The sequence below is a fragment of the Gavia stellata genome, chromosome 2, assembly GCF_030936135.1.
Source record: "Gavia stellata isolate bGavSte3 chromosome 2, bGavSte3.hap2, whole genome shotgun sequence".
Taxonomy (NCBI): domain Eukaryota; kingdom Metazoa; phylum Chordata; class Aves; order Gaviiformes; family Gaviidae; genus Gavia; species Gavia stellata.
The window spans coordinates 2084772-2103351 of record NC_082595.1 but is presented as its reverse complement, the minus strand read 5'-3'; the positions used below and the strand labels follow the sequence as shown (position 1 = coordinate 2103351).

The window sequence follows — 18580 nt, the reverse complement described above, 5'->3', positions numbered from 1 at the left end:
AGCAAAAACTTGGAGGCTTTATTATACACGCTCAGTAAACGCTATGGTACATTCAGACATAATTTACAAAGATCAGAATAAGCCAACTGTGGTCCTTTTATACTTTTCTGTCGAACGTGCACACACTGCACGTTCTGCTACCCCATGTTCAATGCTAGATGCAGGATTAGGGTTCACTACTCACTTTGGCAGCTCTGCCCACAGCCGAAAGAAGTGTTTGTATCATCTACCTTCAGAAGTCTGAGCCAGAAGCGTGGCTTCTCTCTGGGGTCAGGGGCGCTGCCAGGTGGCAGGCTCAGAGTCCCCCTTGGTCCACGCTGAAGTGACCTCAAGAACATGGGAAGGGGATAGGAGGGGACAGTCGTGCCCCTTCACTTCTCCTCCCGATCCCATCCCTTCCTCCCTCCTGCAGGCCCAGGGCAGGAGGGGCCACCTGAGCCTCCCTTACCAAAAAATCCCATTAATGACAAGCCAGGAGGGGGGACACCCTCCTGAGGCAGCTCAGCTGTGCCCACTCTGGGCCCAGGGCTGCAGGGCAGCACTGCCAGTGGCATGGGCCCCTCGTGGGCCAAATCCGCTGCTTCCAGCTCCACTGACCAGAAAGACACTGCTGCTCCTCCAATTCAGGCAACTGAGTCAGACATCTGAAGTTAGATGGTACAACTAACAGCAAAAAAATGAACTGGATGGAATTTCTGTGTTTAGTCTATTAAGAAAATAATATACTTTACATCACAGTGCTTAATTAAATGCAATAAAAAAATGTAAACTCAGGATTCTAGATAAAGTTTCACTTGAAAAATTAGGGCTCCAAGACTTTTTAAAATTCACAATTTTTTAAAAGTCAAACTCACAGTCAGTTCACATAACTCATGTATTTAAGATTACTTGTAATACCTGTTGATGCACTCCACTGTTTGGTCACTTTTGTTGGTTTTTTGTTTTTTTTTTTTTTAAAAAAAAAGCCTAAATAACAAATAGACCAAGTGCAAAGGTAAGAGGTATATTTTTAGTTGCAAAGAAACTAACTTTAGAAGTAATTTGCAAATCAGGCATCTGGAGTGCTCTAGTAGATGTAAGGAAATATGCGGTATGGTACACGCTGACAATACCTCTCCCATGCCAAGCCATATTTTTGCTTACAAAGATGTTCATCACGAGCTTCTCTATGAACAAGAAGGCAGATGAAATATATCACGTAGAAATATGGCAAAATGTGATTAAAACCTGTAGAATAAATGAGAAAGTCACTTTAGACACAGCAAAAAAAAATAAAATCCAGAAATGGTAGTTATTAACAAAATGTACTAAGCTGGTGACACATATTAGTTATGGACTGAAGCATCTTATACTCATGTTGTAAAGCGTCAAATACTCAACAGGACAGTGCAAAAATTGTGTGACATGTTTACATGCAGATAGGAAAAGACCCACAAAAAACCCCCAAAAAAATCCTTAAAATTCAGTCTCAAAATCTACCAACTTCACTCTCAATGCATGCAAAGCTGACATGTATTTTAAGTTCCTTAGCTATCAAAACCAGAGAAATAGTTAAACCTCTGCAGCACTGAGCTGCCCCACACAAGGCCCACGAGGTCTTCTCTGGTTTGGCTGTAGATGGCAACTCCAGCTTTGCACAAGCACACTTGACTTGCGGACAAAAAGCTGGACATGAGCTGGCGATGTGCACTCGCAGCCCTGAAAGCCAACTGTGTCCTGGGCTGCTTCAAAAGAAGCATGGCCAGCAGGTCGAGGGAGGTGATTCTGCCCCTCTACTCCGCTCTGGTGAGACCCCCACTTGGACTACTGCATCCAGCTCTGGGGTTCCCAGTACAAGAAAGACATGGACATGATAGAGTGGGCCCAGAGGAGGGCCACGAAAATGATCAGAGGGCTGGAACACCTCTCCTATGAGCAAAGGCTGAGAGAGTTGGGGTTGTTCAGCCTGGAGAAGAGAAGGCTCTGGGGAGACCTTATTGTGGCCTTTCAGTACTTAAATGGGGCTTATAAGAAAGATGGAGACAGACTTTTTAGTAGAGCCTGTAGCGATAGGACAAGGAGTAATGGCTTTAAACTAAAAGACGGTAGATTCAGACTAGACATAAGGAAGACATTTTTTACAATGAGGGTGGTGAAACACTGGAACAGGTTGCCCAGAGAGGTGGTAGATGCCCCATCCCTGGAAACATTCAAGGTCAGGTTGGATGGGGCTCTGAGCAACCTGATCTAGTTGAAGAAGTCCCTGCTCATTGCAGGAGGGTTGGACTAGATGACCTTTAAGGGTCCCTTCCAACCCAAACTATTCGATGATCCCCTCCCATGCATCCTCACCCCACACACAGTTACGGCAACACTTCCAATTCTGCCATTATGGTGCTGAGAGAGGGTTCGAGTCCCTCATTTCCATGGGGGGAAGCCTCTTCCAGGATACTGTCTACAAGTGTATATGCTAATCTAGTATTGTCTACTTCCAATTAAAATCCAAAATAAAATTAAACCCCAGAGGAACACCTGAACTCCAGCATCCTCTCTCAGCTGATGCCCCTGGTCAGGGCCTTAACCACTTGGTGACAAAGTTCCACTCTACCACAATTCCGTGTCCCACAGTCTGCAAAAGCCAGACTGTGCCATAGGGTGCGGAGTAGCTCTGCCTCAGAGGAATGTCTGTCGTGCTCGTTTCTGTGCTTTCATAGAAGAGAAACTCCTTCAGGCAAGGGAGGGGCCCAAAGCCGTTTTTCAAACTTGAATGAGAGGGGGCAGGACTACCATGATCAGACGGATTTTCTAAAACTCTTACTGCTCTTCTGAAGCTCTTGCAAAGAATCAGGACTATAAAACCCCATTGGAGAAAAGGCTCCCTACCTACCTCCAACTGTAAACTTCATGAAAACCAGGAAGTATTCAGTAACAAAAACTTTGACACAGAATTTCATTCCTTTGCATTTGATGACTTCTTTTTTTTTTAAAAATGTATTTTGCTTAAAGTCCATCCCTGTATGTGGTAGCCTTTGTTTCCAAGCAAACTCCCACTTTTGGGGAACTCCCTTTGAAAACACTATAGCACAGCCACTAGCTTAAAAAAATGTAAGGAACAACTTGTTAGCAAGCAAGCCCCAACATTATTGAATGATAGTGTCAGAAAGAAGGGTCAAATCTATACTGTATGTCAAATCTATAGTAAGATATAAAGGATAAGATGTAAGAGAAAATAGGTGTCACATTAAGCTTACAACACAGAAATTTGCCATTCAATTAATTACAGGGTTTAATATCTCAAATAATTAATCACTTTGCCTTTCAAACGCAGTCAGATGCCAAAACATACAAACATTTTTGATAAAATCCACTTGTGTTTCAGGAACTTACCACAGGGTAGGGACCATGCTAGAGCCATGATGATGTCACCGAGATAATTAGGGTGACGAACAAAACCCCACCAACCCGTGACAAGAAGCCCTTTTCCAGTTGCAGTGGGTATAAATTTCAGGTCTGTGAATAGAGTATTGTAGTCAATATAACAATTGAAATGTGTATTTAACAAAAAGACATTGTATAGCAATTGAACGAATAAAAAAAATGCACTTACAGGCCAATTCGGGATCTGCTGGATTCCTTCGGAAATTATTTTTCTGAGAATTTGCACTACGGAATATGTAATACCCAATACCTGAAAATAAATATTATTTATTTTGCATTTTCAGTAATTTCCAGTTTTCTTTCCTTCAACAAAGGCACTCTCATGCTCTCTACCACTCTAATTACATTGAATTCTTTTCCTCAGAGATAGATAGCAACTGGTATTCTCCAGTTTTCAGAGCTCTAGCAAGATAGAAATGCTACTGGAAACCTGCGTTTCATATGCTCTTACACATTACTAACTTTTCAGATTTTGGAGAAGCCTTACTTTCACATCTACTTTTACATTTATATCTGGAATAGTTTCTTAACGTAACACTGAGTTTGAAATTCATATAAAGGTGATATGCTGCAGTTTGTAAGATTATAGCTCTGTTAGCAGCCCAGTATTTTGCTATAGTGCCTACTCCATAAACTGACAAACTATTTACAAATTCACAATATTAAAAGAACCAAACAATGAAGTATTATCTGGTTTTGAAATTCTTTCCCCTCCATCATTTTTACAAGGCAGCTTAAATTTGCTTTTTCTGAGGCTGTATTGAAAAAACACCATCACAACATATTTCAAATAAAGATGTTTAAAAAAAAAAAGGAAAAATATTAATTGAAAATGTAAAAAGATGATGTGTTTCTCAGGATTGCACATACTAAGTCACATGCCTTCATATTCCTTCCAAGTATTCCAATTCCCTTTGTCATATCTACAAAAAACCTTTTCTTTTAGGTTTACAACTTGGATAAAAAGGGACAAACTAAAAGGCCATATTGGTGCAAATTTAAGGTCCCCTAAGGATGCAAGATCCTCTCTCAAAGCACTCAGGTAGAAGAAAGGAGATGTTTTCTGTTGACATGAGTTTGTAACTATGGGCATCAGGGAAGGAGATGCAAATTGTTAAACAATAAAACCTCTTCTTCTCTAGGTTCAGTAAAGTATAGCCAACAAGTTGTTGACTTCTTTCTCTTAAGAGTCACTCACAGTCACTCAGACTGACTTTAAAAGGCATCTACTACACTTCATTCAAAATGTTTTAAGTCACTTCTGCAACTCCGGACAGCATCCATCTAAAGGTGCCTCTCAACAGGACAATTAGGTGTCCAGACTCTCATTTATCCTTCATTGAATAAAATGAGAATTTATTATATTCTCTGTATTAAACAGTAGCCAGACACATGCTTCCACCAGCTGTGGTAATACAGAAAACATCATCACTGCATCTTAGCTAAGGCTTCACCTAACAACTCAGAGAAACAAAATCAGTACTGCATTGTTAGTACCAGTAACAATAACATTTACCATAACTTACAGTTCAGAATAGTAATTGCAGCAGCAACAGGCCAAGAAATTGCAGTAGGATGACCAACTAAATAGAAGGCCTGCAGACTGTAGACAAATGGAACCCACACCAGATCTCCAAATGCTAGCATGAATCCAAATCCATCATGGGTAATATCCATCGTAGTCAAAATAGCTTCCTAGGAACAAGGAGGAAGGAATTTAGAATTTACAAAGCTTCCTTCATTTAACACTGTAATGAGAAATGGTAACAGTTTAATACGATTGTCATTTACCTCATTCCAAAGAGCATCCACCACATAAAGAAGCTGAAAGCTGTTCACAAGTATCATTGCCAGAGATGGCACACTTTGATTCTGTATCTTCATCTCAGCCAAGAGCATTGCCAAGTTTATAACAACCTAGTTGAGAAAATATTTTATTACAAACTTTCCTTGTAAAAGAAAGTAGTCTTCTCTATTACACTATAGGACATTTTAATACAGATGTTTTTGACCTGTGTTTAAAAAAAAAAAACCAACCTATTTCACAAGCCACAGTTTGCAACTAACTACATTTTGGAAGCTGTAGAACCTCAACATGGGAATACTTTAAGAAGGGTTTTCATTTCCCACAAAGCAAGGAAGCTAGAATTTTCCTAAAGTGAATAAAAATGGTCATTAAAAGTCTGGCAACATAAAACTGTTTGTAAGTACTTTTTTCCTGTTTATAAATACATATTGTATCCTTAATACAAATTACATATTTTTATATATATATAAAAAAATCCATTTGTGTTCTATTTAAGCAAATAAAATAAGTAACTAAGATTACTGACTCACCCAGCCAATTAATCCTGGACGCAACTCACAGAAGTATTTGAGATCAAAACTGCCAATGCGAGGGTTTAATTCATGGCCAGTAAAAAAATCATACACAAAATACCCTGCAGAGAAGACACAGTCTTTGTTAGCGATACTCTTCCTTTTATCCGCCACTACACTCCTCCCCATAAAACAGTTCCTACTTTCTACTAAAGTTCTCTCATTATAAATAAAAAAATAAAAGCCTTTAGATTGGCAAGAAAAATGTGAGAGTATACGCAAAATACTAAATATAAACCATGTGGGTTTTGCTTTAAGAGGCCTAAATATTTTATTTATTAGGAGGACTAAACACTTCAGAAGTTACTGTAGGCTTATTTCTCCTTGACACTTGTTCCTTCTCTATTTTCAGCCTTATCCTGAAGCTCATATCACAGTTTCCATGAACATGATCTTATGGTATTAATTAATTCTAGTTTTACTCCTACTTCATTGCTCTTCTCTGGGAGCAAGAATTCCTTTAGCTGTGACAATTACCTGTCCATCAAAAGAGATGGACAAGAAGGAAAATGCAATACCTTGCCTTCAAGATATCCTGCGCTGAGTTAGCAAATAACAAGCACTTTGCAGAACAGTTAACAGAATGCTACTATTCCACCTACAGAGACTAGAACTGCACTTCTCAAAGAAAAAGCTATTCACGATCATTTATTATTTCCCTTCACACACATACATGCTGCACTGGCAAAGGAACTGACGATATTTGAATACTTCATTTTAACACACTAAATGTTCTGTCCGCAAACTCCCCTTCTTAGTCATCCTATGATAATTTTTAAAAGCTGTTTGTTTAACATTTAATGCTAATTGACTTCTCAATCTATCCTTTGTGCTACAAAAACATGCATATAATTGATACTTTCTAGGTAGGTAGTCTCATGACTGAATCAAAATTTCTTTTGAAAACTCAGTTCAGCTAACTAGATGTAAAAGTGTGTAGCAAAATAAAAATTTAGAAATACACAGTAATTTCAAGCTCTGTACCTGACTTCCCACTGCCAAAATCTCTAGACTTTTCAGTTTTCCTTTCCATTCCCAGCTGTTTGAGGAAAAGGCCCACCAGCAGGGGCACTAGGAAGGAAACTAGACAGGCCTCTCAGACAAACACCGAAAACTGGAGGAACTGTCCTGTCCTCTCATCGCTAGGGGACTAGACCAGCCAAGGTATTTCTGTGTACGCTGTTCAAGATAATCCAACTAAAACGTTAAGCATTTTACAGTACCTGCGCATGAACAAAGAAGTGCTATTTAACTTGCAATGTTAATTCTACATTGGTAGAAAGTAAAAGTCACAGTATTATAATAACCAGCCCTAAATCTAGCCTTTAAATCGTAAAAATGAAACTAAAGTAAACAATTGAAAAGAAATGATCTAGAATATTTATAACTCACCAGAATTTCCACCTGGTGCTAGTTCTTCCTCAGGTGCTTTCAGGGACCGAATATACAGATAAATGCTCAATCCCATAGAAAAAACTGCAGCTGACACTGCAAACTGCATGAAGTGATCATACAAATAACGAAGTTCAAATTGAAAGTATAATAAAATTCCAATAGCTGCAGCAGTCAAAATAAAAGCATAAAACCCTAAAGGATGTAAAAGAAAAAGATATTAGCCAAAATAAAAAACTCATTCTAGTAGAACCTACCCAGTCCAGCCTTTCTGCATTTTTACTCCTTCCAAGATTTATCTATATTCCAATAATGTCTTACACATCCCATGAGGTTGAAACTTCTGGGGCACAGCAATATACCTAAGACATTCTATCTATGCCCTGAAATGTCCTGTGCTTTTCATCAAAAGAACAACAGGCAGGAACACTCTGAGTGCTCCCACATTTTTTACAACAACATAAGATCCAATTTCAGATTCTAGTGGAAAAATGGACACTGACACTACTACTGGATACTGATAGCAGGTCACAAAATCTTATCTGTGGGAGAGCTCAGATAATTCGAAGAAGGAAATATGGTTATCTTCATATATACCTCAATACAGATAGCAGTAATTAAAGTATTAAAATAACTATCAAGTCAAAATTTGAACACAAAACTTTCGTACTTTGAGAATATAAAATCACGTAGAATGGAATGATGTCCAAATATAAGCAGGGAGTTCTATACAGCTCTCGCCTAAGTACCTTCTATGAACACCTTCACAGAGTCACAAAGGTTGAGGTTAGAAGGGACCTCCAGAGCTCCTCTAGTCCAACCACCCTGGTCAAACAGGGCCACCTACAGCCGTTTGCCCAGGTCAATGTCCACATGACTTTTTAGTATCTCCAAGGATGGAGACTCCACAACTTCATAGGGCGACCTATGCCAGCGCTCAGTTACCCTCACAGTAAAACAAGTATTTCCTGATGTTCAGACAGAACCTCCTGTATTTCAGATTGTGCCCACTGCCTCTTGGACATGGGAAAAAATTGCAGGACTATGCCCCTACTAAAAAAAGTTATGAGGCAGCCTCAATATGACTCACTTCTGCAGGATGTAATTCAATCTGCTTCTATGATTTAGAGCCCTATTCCATCTTAAAAATGTGACTTTAAAATTGTGCATCTTACCAGACTGTGACAAAACCCCACTCAACTTTTTAATACAACATTTGGATTCCATTACCACCAGACAGTGTCCCTGAACTGGCAAATCAACCAAATAGGTAGCCTGGAATACCTGTGAGGCATCAAAGTACACTTTTCTATTTAAGCCTGGAAAAGCAGGACTGCTAAAATGTGTTAAGCCATACTCTAAACCTAGATGAGAAACTTGCCTTATTCATTGGAAGTGAAATCAGATCTGAATAAGGACTCAGAACTGTTCTTTGCCAGGCAAGAATAAGAACATCTAAATGAATTAAAACACGCTTATTTGTCTGTAAATCAGAGACATCCAAGATGATCTAGACACATGGGATAAGATCTCTTCAGATCACTCCTGAACGTCTCCTCCAGAGCAACAGTCCTTGTTACATAAGCATTACTGACACTTCTGACAGGCAACTGCCCGTTTAGCAATTATGCAAGGAACATGACGGGAGTCACCAGTCGCAACTGGATGCAGACCAGATGCCCTGTATAGTGTAATGTCTTGCTCTTGGGGCAGTGAGGAGTTCCTGATCATTACTAACCTCCTTGTTCCAAGAAAAGGCTCATCCTGTTTTATGAAAGATTTACAACAGATACCTAGTTTGACCAAAGAGTGCATCTTTCATCATTTGTATCTTATGGTACTGAGCACTGCAAACCGGAGAGCAGTATCAAATTTCAGAATAAGCAACTGCAACATGCTCACCATTTATCCGGTACTGCAGTTTCCTTCCATTTGAAAGAGGCAGGCCTTCTACAACCTAGGAAAAATAAAGTACTAGTGTTTCAACAAAGTACTTTCTGGGGGCACTGGTGGGGGAGGGAAATCAAGCACACCTCTGCCACAAAGCCATTCAATCAAGGTAACCAGCCAGACACATTCAAATCTGAAGATCATGCATTGTTCTCAAAAGCATACTTTGGATAGCAAAAGAAAAAGGGTAACAGTTTCAAATAAAAACATTAAAAAAAATCTCTTCCTAACCAGCTTCAAGAAAACAGAACAGCTCCAATCATTGTAAACATGTATAGCAATAGAACAAGATTGAATGATCTATTTATTACAGCATTCTTTCAGAATCTGCCAGTATCCCTCAAGTCACAAGAAGAAGGAAACAGAGCATTTGCCCAATATACATACGGCTAGAATGGTTTATAGCTTCCCGTAAGTGAAGATTACATTCTAAAACACTGGATATCAATAAGAAACTGGGTATCAGTTTGTTGATTTAAAAGTCAGAGAGAATTCTGAAAGAATTTCAGGTATCAAGCAAATTTTACCCATGCTTTGATTTGAACTCCTATATAATGCCTTCTGCCTTTTCTACAGTAAGACTGTGAAATGCACAGCCATTAAATTCTTAACAAACTGTGCTATTTTAAGCTTACAGAAATCTGCAATAGCCATATTCCAGCTTAATACGGAAAACAAAATTAATTTGCTTTCAAATTCACTGCATTAAGTACATACCCCACCTTCCAGCCTAACGCACAAATTCATTACCCATAAAGACCCAAATGCTACTGAACAGCTTACCTTTCCGATCGGCAGTAAGTAAAACAGAGCCTGAAGGAAAAACCACAGAAGAAAAACACCAAACACCCGAGCCTCCCAAAGACTTTCAAGTGCTGGGAGAGGAGGAGGGAAGTTCATAAGACTGGGGTCATCTTGTTTGCACATCAACAGCAAGTAGAATACAGTAGCAGGCAGGAAAAATATCAGCGTGAAGGTCCCTATAAACAGACATCATGCCATAGTAGAAGAGAAACATAGAAAATTAAAAAACTAGTTTCAATCCCACTAATAAAGCTCGGTGTTAACTTCAGTAACAAAGAAGAGGTTGTCATTATCTATTCCTGAAGCAAGACAGCAGCAATCCCCCAGTCACATAATGGGACACATTCTTCTCACTCCCATACGAGGTCATATGACCAAACTGAAGGATCACACCCACTGCATCCCTTTAAAACTGTTCAAAAAACTGTATAAAGAGTACTTCACTGTTGAGTTCGAAGCACCTAGGTTTTGAAAATGTAAAAAACTTTGCTAGTTACTTCTTAAATTTAATTTGGAAATATTTATATCTCACTGTGCAAGGGAAGGCTCAAGATCTTCACTACATTTCACAACAGAACCAAGTGTATTAACGGTTCTTTGACTGCCACCAATACCAGTACAGACTATGTGAAGCACTGTCATATGACTCTAGATTCTGCAACCAGGGTCCAAAAACTGGAAAAACAGTTCTTGACATGACAGTATGGTCAGTAAGTAAAAACCATAGAAGTACTAATTTTCAACTATTACAACCATTTGCATACTTACCAATTCTTCCACCAAACTCTAGCTCCTTTGTTTTTGATGATGCTTTCTCAATTGTTTTTATTGTCTCAAAAATCTTTTTCTCTGAATATATTTCTTCTTTTTTCTTTTCTTCTTTTCTTGGACGTAAGCTGTACTGTTCAAGCACACGCTCTATTTCCAGGTCTGGTTTCAACTTTTGCTGTTAATGAATAAAAAGAATTTACTAAAAAAATTCCCAGTGATTTTACATTATTTTGTGCCACTATTTTATATTCACTATAAAACACTGATCTATAATGTGTTCTACTTCTATGTATTTATATGAAGAGACTACTAAAACCAGTTTCATTGTGATCACTTAGGCCTTAATTACCTATCAGCAGCAATTCCAGTATAGGTCATCCATTCCCACCCTCCTCCCTTCCTTTCTGCCATAACTCTTTGCATTAGCTAACAATCAGGACTAAAGACCTGATCTGGCTAAAAAAAAAAAAAAGAGATAAAAAAATCCCAAACCGAACAAAACAAACCAAACAAAAAACTCAACAGTAAATTTATTTGACCTCGAAGTTTTATGTTGCACTCTATTTCTCCTTGATTATTGTACTGTTCTTTTCCAGGGATTTCTGAGAAAGCTCAGTTGGAATGCAACGTAAAACTAAGAGTAAATACAATGTTCGTACCTCCAAGATTATGCAGGATGTGTCATTTTTTTCCGTACTGTCAGGTTCACCATTGTACCTTCTGGTGTTATTCTCACTCGGTTTCTGGTTAAGAGGAAAAACACAGTTTTAGCTTTCTGAAAATAACAGCTGCATTAAGTATATAATGAATAATTAAGAACACTAACTATCTAGGGTTTTTTCAACTGCAACTGCTCTTGATTTTCTCCATGGGAAAACAAGTGGTTTCCATATCCAAAGTATGGACAGTTTCAGCTCACAAACAAGGGAAGAAAACTCATTTAAGAAAAGGAAAAGGTTACTGACCTTTTTTAATTAACAGTGAAATTAAGAGAGCATACAGCTTCCGAGTTATTTTTAACTCATCATTAGGAACTGCCAAGTACAAAATACATGTCTATGTAGTAATTCTACTAGGAAAGCAGAGGAAATTTCAGTGTCCTATACAAGACACAGCTCTGCAGGACTGAAAGTTTGATTTTCCACTGAGTATCTTTCTAAGAAAAATTCTGTTACAAAATTCCTTTTAATGAGTCTAGCTTACACAACACTGAGAACACATGACTCTTCTGTTTTATTTCAACTTAAGCTTTGTTGAAAAGGAGCAGGTCATTCCAGTCGTACAACAACCAATGATCAATCCTACTCCTCGATTAGAAGCCAGGAGAAAAACAACAAAGATATTTTAACCTTTTTGTCCAAAGTACAGTGTAGCTGCTGGCTACAAACTACTTAAAATGAGCATATGGTCCACAGGCTATGCACTGGGTCGCACAGCTCGAAGTAGTTCACTGCAAAGCAAAATCCACAGCAATTTCAGTGCCACAGAATGCTTTTATAGTAGTAGCAATTTACTAAACGAAACCTATCTATTTAGTTTAGATTGGTCTGGTTTAGTTTAGTTGAAACCTAACTAAAACCTCTATATTTTCAATAGATCAGCAGAAGGCATTTCCAATTCAAGAGACGTCTCAGGCAAGTATCACCTGAAGCTATCTCAATGGCACAAGAAGCAGAAGAAATGCCGTTTGTGTCTTAACAGAGAAACATCACCTCTACTATGCTTCCCTTACAGAACACCAGAACCATTTTTAGTACTCAATACAACCTTCACAAAAAGGCCAAGAACAAACATGATAAATTTCAGCTAAAAATCACATATTTGATAAACTTACAAATCCTTACAGGATCGTTTTTATCATGAAAACAGTTCTGCAATATTATTGATGAGCAAGGCCATATATGTATTCCACACTTGAATTCTGCAGCAGTTCTCCCACAGAAGCTTCACATGTTTGCCTTTACCATTTTAATGAACTGTATATGAAAACAGAACTTATTTTATTTCAAATTCTAATACCTACCTCCTATGTATTGATCAATACATCTTAAAAGTAGGCTAACTTCCTTTGCCCCATTTCATAAGTGGGAGCATATGGCTAACAATGACTTCAGTATTAAAAATATTAAAGAATTTGTGTTTGTTTGAATTCTGAGAACTTCACAGTACCACCAAATTCAAATCAAACTTAACAACGTAAGTTTACATTTCAAGAGTTTCCTCGCAACTCTGCAAGCTAGAAAGCCTATTTTCAAAGAAAAAACAGGCAGTTCTGAGATCCATTTTTGCAGCTGATTATGTTGCTCAGGGAACATGAACTACAGCTGGCTTTTACAATAATAAACCCAGGATGCATAAAACAAATCTTTCGCAAATAGCAAAAATTTGTTTTAAAAAATTCCAACAAACCCACACACAAAGAACAAACAAAAAAACTAATACCTGTAGAGCTAAGCTGGTTTCCTGAACAGTTTTCTTCTTGTCATCTTTATGTTCTCTGCTTTGGGAAGAAGAACGACGTCTGCCTTTTGCTGGCCGACCAGGAGATCTAGATCGAGATCTGCTAGTACTTCTTCTGGAGGGAGAACTTGAAGAGGACTGGCTCTTCCTGTGCTTGAATGATGATTGTGACTAAAAGAAAGAAGGGAAGAAAGCAAAATCTTATCTTAGATGCTCCAAAGAACAATTTTAGAAACTTGGTTTTTTTGTGACGAGGGCTCTGGCATATAGTTCTACAGAATTGTATCTTATTTCCTTTACTAATGCTGTACAAAGGCTGTTAAAAGAGCGCTACAGCCTACTCATTTTCTAGGTAATACCCAAATAATCCTGTCCCAAGTCCAACTGCTGACAATTCCTATCAAATCTACAGAAATCAGGATATGGATGGAAGCTATCAATGTGAGCACCAAGCTCTTAAGTGTACTACCCCCTTAAGCCTTTGCATAAGTCAATGAAATGATAGCTGTCTCTTAAGAAATGGCTAACATTTCAATTACTTAGCGTTATTAATACATTTGGCATATCAAGATGCAATGATCTGTTTAAGGCAACATAGCTCAGATCAACATTAAAAAAAACCCCAAGTGTGCTGGTAGTCAGCTAAAGCATTAAATTAGATGATTTCATAAACAGTTTTCCTCAAAAGTACCGAGTTTTGTTTCTATGAAGACTACAATGCTTATTTTCCCACTTGAAATTTCCACAACACAACTTTTATAAGCCATAAATGCTTTATGACAAAGAAAGGTATTTTCTTAGCTTGAGTTTGCTAACCTGCAAGCATGAAGTAAACAAGTTAGAAAGTCTTAGAGCAGTGAAAACGTTTGTCTAGCTCAAGGTAGAAACATTTTGTCACAAAAGAAAAGATCAGTTACAGGGCATGTACACTGCCACCAAAAAGTGAAACTACAGTTCACATAAAGACACTCAAGTTAGCTTTGAACTTCTGCAGGTTTCAGAACAGGCCTTAAAAATCAACTACAGCAAACATTCAAATAGCTGTCTCACGCATGATCACATTTTAAACTGAAATGAAACTTGTACACAGAGTTTTAAAGGCCTTTCTTAGTAAGAAAAAAAAGAAATAATAAAGATACGTAAAGAGGAAGGGATGTGCTCATATACGTATGACATGACCCTTTTTCAAAAGTCCCTAATTGTCACAAATAGAGCAAAATACTTTACGAAACCTTTGGGGACCTAAAACAGTACAAGCTATTCACAGATGTTATAAGTATGTGCTTAAAGGGCATGCACTATTTATATTTACAGTGATCCTTAACTACATGCTTGCATTTGTTTTCACATTGTCTTATTCAGAAGTGGAAAAAAGTCAAATTAGGATTAGGCCGCTGATTACTTGCTACCCGAAAACAATTTTTCATGAACAATCATGCTATAGAGTTCCTAAATGATCAGACTTGTTTTTCCTGAAATGTTTTTCAACATAAAGAAAACAATCATGCTTCTTTAAAGATAGGGTCAGCATTCTGAACTTCTACTTCACATGTCACATAGGAAAAAGCTATTATTTAGCACAAATTCCTTGAAGACACAGTTAATGAAAACTTGCAAAGCAACTATCCAATTATAAGTTGTATTTTTATCTACATCACAAAATCAATATAATCTTCCATTAGAAATACTGATAATTACATAAACGTGTACTCACCCTTATATCACTTTCTTTCAACGCAAGTTCAGTCCCATCTTTGTATTTAACAGTATAAAGATGAGAAACATCATCGTAACTAGTCACTTGTACTTCATAGTACAGGACACTTCCGGGCCAACGGCCCATCACCATCTCACCATCAGCAAACCTCCGGCTTGGCATCTTCCAAAAGGAATCCTTAGAAAAGAAACAAATCAATACATATGACAGCTAAACATTAGGCTTATTTTTTCCCTACTCTCTCTCCATATCATTTAGGCTGGAACAGGGAAACTTGAAAGTAAACAACTCTTCACCTTAAATAGGCAAAAATCTGCCTGATAAGAAAAAAAGCAATGATCTGTTTTCCGAATTAATAGTAAGCAGAAGAAACAGTCTTAAAATAGAGCGAAGATTGAAGTAGATGTAACGAAAAAATGTTCAAATGAACAGTATCTAGACCAGTATTCAACTATGATATACAATCTCCATCAGAGACCATCAAAACCAGGCAAAGCATATATTTGACCAAAATTACATAATGCAATTGATCTTATCTATAGGGGAAAAAGTAAATTAGATGGTATCTAAGTGTCCTCTAACCCTCTTTTCCCGTGGTTCTACAAAAATTACAGAAGTGATGATTTCTAAATGTTAAACGTTCCCAGTCTATTCAATACACACAGCCACATTACATACTTTCTTCAGTTTATTATGCCAAACACTCGGAAGTTAGGAGCCTAAATTCTGGTGTTTCCTGTCTGGGTTGAATATTTTCTCTTTTCCACCTATTTAGTACAAGGCATGTAATGGCTTTTGCAGGGGCCTGTAGGAAAAGAAAGTACAGCATCAGAGCAACCAGATAATATCCTGAAAAACTAAATTCCATCCCCCTGTCTGCACCATAAGGTTTTTACTTGATATTAGCAAAACATGGTTTAGGTGACTACCACCCTTGGTCCACCACACCATGGTGCTGGGAAAACCGCAACTGCAACTTAAAAGTTATGTTTTTAAATGTGAAGTCCTGTATAACTCCCTGAAAAGTGCCTTGTACTCCACCATTGCCTTCTGAAAATAGGTATCCATCACAGAAGATACTTTTAACCTGAACTTCTGTTACTCAGGTCTCAACATATAAAGCGATGGTAAAAGTCTAAGGTAAAATACATATACTTAATATACTATCACCTTTGTGTGATGAACATAGGAACTTAGAATGGGGGGGACACAACCCAAACAAACCAGGAGTTGGTTTTGTTTCAAAGCATTTGAACTTGTTTGCTATAAATAAGATGCGAAGCCACACAAAATGAGGTGAAAACAAATATTTAACTAGATACTCATTCATTACACATTAACTAACCTGCAGTGAAAAGTTAGATTCTTTGGCAAAAAATACTGTTAATATGCAATCACAGACCTTCAAAACACATTGGGGGATGGGGCTAAGTGAGGCTTTTCAATCAACTTTTGTTCTGGCATTTCCTGAAGCTGCTGCTGTTAGATTTTACACCTGTGTAGCTCTCCACGTGGAAGAAGAAACAAAAAAACTCGGCAAAATTCCCTTGTGGATTTTACTGCTAATATTCCTAATTGCTTCAGAACAGAAATATCTGGCTATCTCCTTTGCTGTAGAGTATTTGAAAGAGCAAAAAGAGTAAGTTTTATCATTTGGTTTCACTAATACTTGCCAGTTAGAAAAACTACCAGAGTTCTGGTCTATACTTATAGGCATGTGCTCTTCCAGTTCATCTATCTTCTACCTAGTGTTTCTTGTTCCAGTCTCTGGTTACTTTTTTTATTCTTTCTGAATTCCCACTCCTCCAACTCTCTTTTATCCCAGTCAGTTTAACCCCCTCAAATTCATAGCCTTGTTTCTTATGACTTCGTGAAATACAATTTCCATATTTTCATTTCAAATTCTTCCCCATTCTCTCCTTAACCCCCTTTAATTCTTTGGGGGGGTTCCGCCTTTTCTGCCCGCATTCATCAAACTAGCTCCAGTTCCTCTTCACCACCTCTGGGCCCAAGATCCGATCTCAATCCCCATCTCTGCCTCCTTGTCCAGTTTTCTCACCCAGAAGACAGTTCTTTAGGAGATCCACGTCTACTACTGCCCTTTCCCCAGTCTCTCGCACAGTTCCAGCTTCCTCCTCTTCCATAAGTAGTCTAAACACCACTCCTCCATCAAGTCCAGTCATAGCTTTCACCAGATGTCTTAACCTGATCTATGACTTCACTTCATCTTTGCTGTTGTACTTCCTACACTCCAGCCAACTCTTTCTTCTCTTGACCTGGAACACCTCAGGCATCATATGTAAACTCAGAGCCTGACCAAGACAAAGCTGCCAGATCCTAGGACAACGTTGTGAAAAACAGAATCTTTGGAGTTTAAGTCCTTTTTGAAAAAGGGAAACAATTTTTCATAAAATCGTTACTAAAGCCATGTAAACTGATTTTTATGATTTATAACAACCAATTCAAAATTTAGATACAATTTCATAAGGATAATAAAATGCAATTCCCTGTCAAACTTCAAAACCCAGCACTTTTGTACACGAACATGAAGACAACCCAAAGAAAAGGTAACCTGATGATTTAATTCTTTTTAAAGGCTGAAAGACCTTCCTCTCCTAGAGTCTTGTTCGAAAAAGGAGCTGAAGTTAAGTTTTAAGAAGTTGGAAAATGTGGTTGAAGGACCTGAACTGTGATTCAAAAGTAATGAACAATCTTATTAACAGGAAGACCTACTTATTTTTCCATTTTTTCCTTAAATATTAAAGCTTAATAATGGGATCAAACATTAAACACTAAAAAAAGTAAACATTACTTCTTACCCTATCAAAAATCACCACCTTGTTCTGCACCCCTGTGCCTCCTGCGAGGGAGGTTTTCAATCCTCATTCCATATATCCCACTTCAAAAAGCTACAACTTTTAAAGGCAGCCTTCATCTGTTCAGATAACAAAAAACATTACTGGCATCAGAAAAATAAAGATAGGTAGTCTTTAAAAAAAACCCACAGCTTGGAAATTACATTTTGAACTTACTGCTCTTTCAAGCTCTACACACCCCCGATAATTTTCAGGGTATCATGTGGCATCAGCCTAATGTTCACAGTAGTCCTATACAGACTTTTTAATTCCCAGGGCTTCAAAACATATATCCAAGCGACCTCAAAAGAAAATTATTTCATACAACGAACCCTGTACTGTACAGATACCTGATGGCAATACCTGATCACTTACTCCCAAGATGAAATTGTGGGTTTTGCACCATTACAATTCTCCTTTAGGAACCCAGGGAATGGCTCAAGAGGATTTTGCATCCTATACCAAGCCAAGACAATTAACGCAAAACTCCCTGGAGCTTAAAAGTTGGTGAAGAAGAAAAGTTACTGCTGACTCAACCAAGAATGAAACAATTAAAAGAGAAACATGGTGGAGAAACATATTGCTCCATACATTCATTTCTGGTCTTTCTTAATGACCCTCCCTAGATATGTGGAAAGATACTTCAGTCCTGTCAAGAAAATAAGAAACAGACTGCAAGCTTGTAGTCACTGGAAGCCCATACCACATCATCATAAGTTGGGTGCGCAGTTTTAAGAAAAAATAAATTTAAAAAACCCACTAAACAAAGTTTTCCCTCTTGGGAAAAGTTCATACATATCCAGTGATTCTACTTACTAATTCTGACATCTCAGCA

General features: G+C 37.9%; 1 protein-coding gene across 2 annotated transcripts; it reads right to left on the bottom strand.

The window, feature by feature from the left end:
- Nucleotides 1-995: 995 nt before the first annotated feature.
- LBR (lamin B receptor) lies at nt 996-15061 on the bottom strand. Of its 2 annotated transcripts, none has more exons than XM_059830216.1 (13): nt 14888-15061; nt 13156-13344; nt 11373-11456; nt 10711-10888; nt 9922-10118; nt 9091-9145; nt 7189-7383; nt 5755-5858; nt 5209-5334; nt 4944-5112; nt 3587-3667; nt 3367-3489; nt 996-1227 (listed from the first exon to the last, which is right to left on the bottom strand). In XM_059830216.1, exons 1-13 carry the CDS (start codon nt 15050-15052, stop codon nt 1067-1069), a joined length of 1827 nt encoding a protein of 608 aa, XP_059686199.1. In that variant the 5' UTR covers nt 15053-15061; the 3' UTR covers nt 996-1066. The 2 variants fall into 2 exon arrangements, with proteins under 2 accessions (XP_059686199.1, XP_009809253.2); XM_009810951.2 differs by having other exon boundaries at nt 13150-13344; nt 14888-15056.
- Nucleotides 15062-18580: the final 3519 nt, after the last annotated feature.